This window comes from Carex rostrata, chromosome 18 (genome assembly GCF_964058835.1).
Source record: "Carex rostrata chromosome 18, lpCarRost1.2, whole genome shotgun sequence".
In the NCBI taxonomy this organism is placed as follows: domain Eukaryota; kingdom Viridiplantae; phylum Streptophyta; class Magnoliopsida; order Poales; family Cyperaceae; genus Carex; species Carex rostrata.
This window is the reverse complement of record NC_135935.1, coordinates 2,092,816-2,100,399: the sequence shown is the minus strand read 5'-3', so window position 1 is coordinate 2,100,399 and position 7,584 is coordinate 2,092,816. Positions and strand designations below refer to the sequence as shown.

The 7,584-nt window shown below is 35.2% G+C and overlaps 1 protein-coding gene across 4 annotated transcripts; it reads left to right on the top strand.

The window, feature by feature from the left end:
- Window positions 1-292: 292 nt before the first annotated feature.
- On the top strand, window positions 293-7,285 carry LOC144569345 (homeobox-leucine zipper protein ROC2-like). Of its 4 annotated transcripts, none has more exons than XM_078319645.1 (13): window positions 293-557; window positions 853-1,020; window positions 1,539-1,795; window positions 2,429-2,546; window positions 2,719-2,907; window positions 3,408-3,848; window positions 3,981-4,082; window positions 4,341-4,541; window positions 4,690-4,864; window positions 5,224-5,495; window positions 5,888-5,983; window positions 6,102-6,524; window positions 6,896-7,285. In XM_078319645.1, exons 2-12 carry the CDS (start codon window positions 919-921, stop codon window positions 6,477-6,479), a joined length of 2,331 nt encoding a protein of 776 aa, XP_078175771.1. In that variant the 5' UTR covers window positions 293-557; window positions 853-918; the 3' UTR covers window positions 6,480-6,524; window positions 6,896-7,285. The 4 variants fall into 4 exon arrangements, with proteins under 4 accessions (XP_078175771.1, XP_078175772.1, XP_078175774.1 ...); XM_078319646.1 differs by having other exon boundaries at window positions 362-553; XM_078319648.1 differs by having other exon boundaries at window positions 430-568; window positions 873-1,020.
- Window positions 7,286-7,584: the final 299 nt, after the last annotated feature.

The following is a 7,584-nucleotide window of genomic DNA, read 5'->3' as shown; positions in this document are numbered from 1 at the left end:
GACTTTGGTTGAATTAGTAAAATATTAGACTTTCCAAGTTAATTTGAATTGACTTGTGCGTTACTCAAGTTATCGGCAATGGTAATAAATGACGTTATACTAATAAACAAACTTATATTGCTTAAATTACTGCATGTCAACGCACACATATTTCTATAACACACACAAAACCTAAAGCGGTACAACATCAGCATATCTTTCATCTTAGTAAATTTTACCTGTAGCTTGGTTCTGAAGAGTTACAGGCTTACAGCCTTGTATATATGTTACCCTATCGTAGTGGCAAAATTTAAAGCACAGACAAGTGCCCCCTTCTCTCTCCAAAGCAATAACACCATCTCTGTCTCTCTCTCTCTCTCTCAATAAATGCAATTGCACCCCCTCTCCACGCTCAGCAATAACTCCTCTCTCTCTCCACATTCTCTCCATCTGTTCTCCTTCCTGCCCTTTCCTCTTCGCTAAGCTCGATCTCTTCACCTCCTTTCTAATGGCCTCTTTCTCAAAAAAGATCCTCTCTCTCAGATGCACGTAGTAGATCCACCTTGCTTTAAAGGCAAGTAAGTACTAAGTTGTATATGGAGAGAGAGATAGAGATAGAAAGAAACAGCCAATCTATGTGTTTGCGATAGATCTATTACTATCTGAGCTCTCTGGCGCAAAACTTCTTGTGTCTCTCTTATCTATCCTCTCTCTCCTTCTTTTCCTTCTTCTCCATTCTTTAGTTTGTTTAATAATTTCTCAAGTAAACCAAAAGGTACTTTTGCCACTATTAAAATAAGACTTATTAAGCATGAAACTCTTTTCAGCTCTTAGAAAGCGCTTAAAAGTACTATTTGTGCTTTATGACTACAGGAATCCATTTGAAGGAAGAGAATTCAAGGAAGACAGAATTAGGGTTTGGTTCACGTTAGTCAAAGTATGCCTTCCGGGATCATGATACCAGCACGGCATGTACCCTCTATGATCGGTCGACCACCCAATACAGGCTTCGGCTCCTCTTCTCCTCTCTCTCTTAGCCCTGTAAAACTAAAGATTTGGCTCTAATTTTTCATTTTATTTTATGTTTCTTCAATTTATGCTATTTTTCTTCGATCCTTCTTGTTTCTAGAGTTCTGTATAAGTTTCCTTTATTCTCTTTTCGGATGTAAATTTCTTTAATCATCTATTATAGTATTTTAGAGCGATTAGATTTATTAATTCAAGGTTTAATAGACGTCCGCTGAACAGCTAGAAAGCAAAGTCTTGCTACTCAGTAGTCAGTACCTCCCATTAAGAACAAAAGAATTACAAAATTAGAATTCAGATACATAGAAAAAAAAAAAAAAACAAGGAAACGGAGAGCGAAACCTCCATTACCACTAGAATGTATGATTCTGTGGGTTTTTTTTTCCTCAGAATTCACTATATATCATGTTTAAGTCTTCTTATTGTAATAACCTCTAATATTTATCTTTTTCAAGTTATCAATGTTGACTTCGGCATATCTCTCTTCCTCTCTATTTGTTTGTTGAATTTCGTTTTTGTCTCTTGATTTTTAGGCAAACTTACTGGAAGCACAGCAACTGCAAATACAGCAAACCCAACACCAGCCACTAGGGGAAATGCCAACAACTGTGACGAGTACTGGAGAAAGCGATATGATGAATCGGGCAAGGGAAGATGAGTTTGAGCTAAGCAAATCAGGGAGCGAGAATATTGAAGGCATTTCCGGGGATGATCAAGCAGACCCAAATCAACGGCCAAAGAAAAAACGATACCACCGGCACACCCAGCACCAGATCCAAGAAATGGAAGCGTAAGTTATTTCTTTTAGGTTTCGAATTCATATTAAAATTAACACCATGTTTTGGCATACAATTCATGTCTTAAATAATCAACTGATATCTCCTAGGTAGCAATTAATATTTTTATCATTGATTTCTGCTCCGGCACATCATTTTTTACCATCTGATAAATCAAATACAATATCAGAAAACAAAATATTATCAATTACCCTTTTTTAGTAACAAATCTTATGATTTTAATTGCAAGAATTGATAGTGTTGAAATTTTAATTAATTACTTATAAAAAAATAAAAAATAGAATGTTTCCCGTTTAGTCACCCGTAATTCTCGCTAGACGTCATGGTGGTCGTATTTATCGATCGCTAGACGTCCGTAATTTTTTTAGTGTATTAGAGACTCAACCTTTATTATTCCTTGAAGGAAATAAAATGATATCTCTCTGTCTTGCTTCTTAATTTCTCAAATTTCTCTTAAGACTTGTTTAAAACAAAAATATTTATCTTAAAAAATTTAATTTTTATCCCTTTCCTTGCTATCTTGAATGAAATTCACAAGACAGTTTCATTTTGGTTATCTACGTTTCATAATTCTTGTTCATTTCCAGACATTAACTATATATATATCTACTTCTACTGATTGTCAGATTTTTCAAAGAATGTCCACACCCAGATGACAAACAGAGAAAGGAACTTAGCCGAGAACTGAATTTGGAGCCTCTCCAAGTCAAGTTTTGGTTTCAAAACAAGCGTACTCAAATGAAGGTATGCATTAAGTATATAAGGTTGTGTATGTATGTACAACACACACATGCACACATGCATGTCACATTATTCATAACAAAATTCCCTTTCTAGACAATTACTATATATGTCAATGCATCATCGAATATATATTTAGTATAATTTTAGTATACTACTTCCTTCTTTGCCATAGAACCAACATGAGAGGAGCGAAAACTCACAACTCCGTGCTGAGAATGAGAAGCTCCGTGCAGAAAACATGAGGTACAAAGAAGTGTTAACTAATGCATCCTGTCCTAATTGTGGCGGCCCGGCAGCTTTAGGCGAGATGTCTTTTGATGAGCACCAGCTTAGGATGGAGAATGCTCGCTTAAAAGAGGAGGTACTTATTTCTTTTCTTTTTTGTATCGAATTCACATGATTTTGTTATGCTGGTGTTATTATTGTTTAATAATAATAATATCATCATCATCATCAACATTTTAATATTATTATTATTATTATTATTAGTAGTAGTAGTAGTAGTAGTATTAGTAGTATTATTATTATTATTATACTTCAAATTGTCTTCATATTTTACATACAATAGATGTATGGAAGACCATGATGGATTATTATAATATTATTAATCTTACATAGAATAAAATTGCAATCCGTTGATTACTTGATTTAGACACAAGTACTATTATTTAAAAGCATGATATTTTGGCTAAGTCAGTCCTATTTTACAATGATTTTTCAAGATATGATATATATACGGGAGACTGAAGTTGTATCTTATATGCTACATTATGCTCATATTAGTATATTACCATCTTTCATCTTGTTTTGTTTTGCATTTCTTTTAGTAACAATTTCAAATACACTTTTTTTTTCCCGAAGATTGATAGGATATCAGGAATAGCAGCAAAGTATGTTGGAAAACCGTTGATCTCCTATCCATTCTCCAATCCAATAACCTCTCGGTCACCATTAGACATCGGAGCTGGAGGTTTTGGTGTTCAACCGGGTATTGGAAATGAAATTTTTGGAGCAGGTGATTTATTAAGGAGCGTGTCGGGCCAGTCTGACATTGAGAAACCTATGATTATTGAATTAGCTGTTGCAGCCATGGAAGAACTCTTGCGAATGGCTCAAATTGGAGAACCCCTATGGACTCAAGGAATAGACAGTTCAAGTGAGACTTTGAATGAAGAGGAGTATGTAAGGATGTTTCCGAGAGGGATTGGGCTGAAACCATTAGGCTTTAAGTCAGAGGCATCTCGGGAAACTGCAGTGGTGATAATGAATCACATTAATCTTGTTGAAATACTAATGGATGTGGTATGCCTCTCATTCTTTTCATTTTTTTTTATAAACTCTCATTCTTTTCATAATACTATGGAAACTTATAAGTTTAAGAAGTATTCTTCACCGTGCTAATAGCTTATTTGTCTCTTCTATCATTTGATCAAGAACCAATACTCGACGTTATTCTCAAGCATCATTTCAAGAGCTATGACAGTAGAAGTCCTATCAACAGGAGTAGCTGGGAACTACAATGGTGCTTTACAAGTGGTATCATCTTAGGACTCTTCTCTCATGTGTGCTTGTATGATTTTTGATGCAGTATATTCATCATGGACCCCCAACATAGCATGATCTTCATGTATTTTTGATATAATTTGCAAGTACATATATATGTTTTAATTTACTGTAGTAAGCAATTACTATCTTTGTAGATACATTAATTCCTGATATTTTATTTTCGCCGCATGCATCTTCATAATTTAATTTATGCCATTATGTGATTCTCCCATTTTATGATTTGGTTAGATGTCAGCAGAATTCCAAGTACCATCTCCCCTTGTTCCTACTCGAGAGAGCTTATTTGTGAGATATTGCAAGCAAAATGCAGATGGGACATGGGCAGTGGTTGATGTATCTTTGGATAGTCTACGCTCAAATCCAGTTAGCCGGTGCCGCAGGAGGCCATCTGGTTGCCTGATCCAAGAAATGCCAAATGGCTATTCCAAGGTAAGACTAATTAGTCATGTTATCTAACATATACAGGCATCATGACATAATTTCAGCTATACAGGCACCCACAGTTAACAAAGGAACAATCTGTGCACTAAATGCTTTTGTAAATTAGGACTAACCGTATGTTTTTCGATTTATATAGGTAACTTGGGTTGAACATGTCGAAGTTGATGACAGGTCTGTGCACAACCTATACAGGCCCTTGGTCAATTCAGGCCTTGCATTTGGTGCAAAACGATGGGTTGGAACTTTAGATCGCCAGTGTGAGCGGCTTGCAAGTGTCATGGCTAGCAATATTCCTTCTGGTGATATTGGCGGTATCATTCTTTTCCCAAAATTTCTAGCTCGAAATTAATTTAAGTATCAATTATAAATAATTATCATCATTTACATGGTGTTGGTTTTGTGGATTAATTTTGCCTATCAATTTGTTTTCCAAGCCTTTTTCTTAATGTTACTATTTTTTTATAAGTTTTCCCATTTTTTGTGACAAATTCAAATGATCAATTGAGGTTCATTATATGGCTTTAGACATTGGCAGGAACTGATCTATTGTTTTAGCTCGTTGTATGACTTCATCATTGAGCGTAAAAGTTTGGCTACAACACAAGTTCTTCTAAGTTCTTGCAAACACTTTAGCTAATGAAAAAATGTTGTTCCAACTTAATTCAAACAGTGATAACTACTCCAGAAGGAAGAAAAAGCATGCTCAAACTAGCAGAGAGAATGGTGATAAGCTTTTGTGGCGGAGTGACAGCCTCAACCGCACACCAATGGACTACTCTGTCTGGCAGTGGTGCAGAAGATGTGCGAGTGATGACTAGAAAAAGTGTTGATGACCCTGGAAGGCCACCTGGTATTGTTCTTAATGCGGCGACCTCTTTCTGGCTTCCAGTCCCACCAAAACGGGTCTTTGATTTTCTAAGAGATGAGAGCTCTAGAAGCGAGGTATTCTGAGGAAGATTTTATCAATAAACTAAACTTATTTTATCTGTCTTCTTGGAAATCCACATGCTTGAAGTAGGTGTTTTTCATCTTTGAATGCACAAGTGAAAATTTTGAGAGAGAAAATAACCCAAATATATTAAAGCCCTTCAAAACAGTTCTCATACCATAATTTTCAAAATTTATAAGGGATGCATATAAAATTATAAATGAACTCTACAGTGTTTTTAAAAATGATTTCCTATATTTAGCTCTTTAAATAAAAAGGAATGCATATAAGGACAACCGTTTTCATAACACATTATTGCGTTAAAAATTCTGATGACAAGAAAGCAATGATATATTTACTCAAATAATATCGGGTACTTATGTTGTTTTTATGGATATTAATTCAGTGGGACATCCTCTCTAATGGTGGTGTGGTTCAAGAAATGGCGCATATTGCAAATGGTCGGGATCATGGCAACTGTGTTTCTCTCCTTCGTGTTAATGTCAGTACAAAACTTTAGCCTTTAATTTTAATTCTCTAAACTATTATTTGTTTAAATTTTATAATGTATCTTAATAAAATAATTTAATTATTTAGTCTACTAAATTCCTGTTTTCTAGAGCGCGAACTCTAACCAAAGCAACATGTTGATACTCCAAGAGAGTTGCACGGATCAATCGGGCTCGTATGTAATTTATGCACCAGTCGATGTTGTAGCCATGAATGTGGTGTTAAATGGCGGTGACCCGGACTATGTTGCACTATTACCCTCAGGATTTGCCATATTGCCTGATGGGCCCAACCAAGCTGTTGACCCAGCAGTAGGCCAAATGGGTTCAGGTGGTGCATCCCTTCTGACAGTGGCCTTCCAGATCTTGGTTGACTCAGTCCCTACAGCCAAGCTGTCACTTGGGTCTGTAGCAACAGTTAATAGCCTCATCGCATGCACAGTGGATAGGATTAAATCTGCTGTCTCAGGAGAAAGTACTAATCCTTAGCGTCTGCTATGGCCTTGAAGGAGATCTTTGTATGTAGCATAAATGGTAAGCTGCTCATGTCTAAATTAGTATTTTAAATTCTCATTTGCTAGGTGTTGGTACAATGATCTTCTTTTCTATGTTGCTATCCTTCACATTTTTTTTTGCTTATCTTGCTCAATTAGTATAATATGCTGCTATCATGTTTTTCTCTTATTTAAGAAAATGTATACAACATCCTTTGAGAACTTTGTGTATAGATTTTTAGATTAATTTTCTGAATTATGTTTTCATTCAAATGTGTAAGCTAGGTTAAAGAACATGTCTTTGGCAGCAAATTAAGTCTGCTTAAAACATTCAAACATCATAAGTGGCTTTTCATTAAAATTTGTTGATACTAAAAAGTTTTTTTTTTTTCTCATGGTTTCTATTGGCAGGTAAGACAACGGATGGAACAATTGGAGCTAATTTGTGGGAAGTCAAGAACGCACCTCAAACTGTCCTTGCCTTGTGGTGTTTGGTTTTACTTTTAGTTTGGAAACCAGGTAATTTTAACGGCTCTCCATATATAATCCACCACCACTATGCAAGGGGGGTTGGTTCGGCATTGACTTTTCCTATCATCACTAAAAACTAGTATTAGTTTGTTTTGGTTTCAAAGGACCCGCTCTATTTATAATACTGTAACAAATTTCTTCTTTGTCAATGTTCTTTTTTTTTTATTTAAGTGATGTTTTGTTTAGGTTTGAAGTTTAAATTTGAGAAGAAGATGTCTAGTTTCTGTAATGCTACTTTAACATTTGTTTCAGTATCTTGTGTTATTTGTTGTTTGTTTACTTTGGGTCATGTTGAGACCATTTTGCTATTATTACATTTCGAGCCATTTTTCAAGATATGGGTTAATAAATTCCTGTGATCAGGGAGTTAAAAAAAATCAATTATTATTGTTATCATCATGATAATACATCTATAATTGGTATAAAAGGTTATTTGTTGGATCGTTGGGGAAGTTTCTTCGCACTGCTTGTCTTTCTTTTTCTTTTTCTTTTTTTTGAAGAAACCGGACAGTAGCTGCCAGGTATTATATTAATAAAGCAACATCATTACAGGGTTTATCAAATTGAAC

What these genes read in the sequence shown, in the direction of transcription:
- LOC144569345 (XM_078319645.1), top strand. Translation starts at nt 919, where the DNA reads ATGCCTTCCGGGATCATGATACCAGCACGGCATGTACCCTCTATGATC. An exon ending in TGCCAAATGGCTATTCCAAG is followed by an intron (nt 4,542 to 4,689) that starts GTAAGACTAATT and finishes CGATTTATATAG; the next exon opens with GTAACTTGGGTTGAACATGT. An exon ending in ATGAGAGCTCTAGAAGCGAG is followed by an intron (nt 5,496 to 5,887) that starts GTATTCTGAGGA and finishes ATATTAATTCAG; the next exon opens with TGGGACATCCTCTCTAATGG.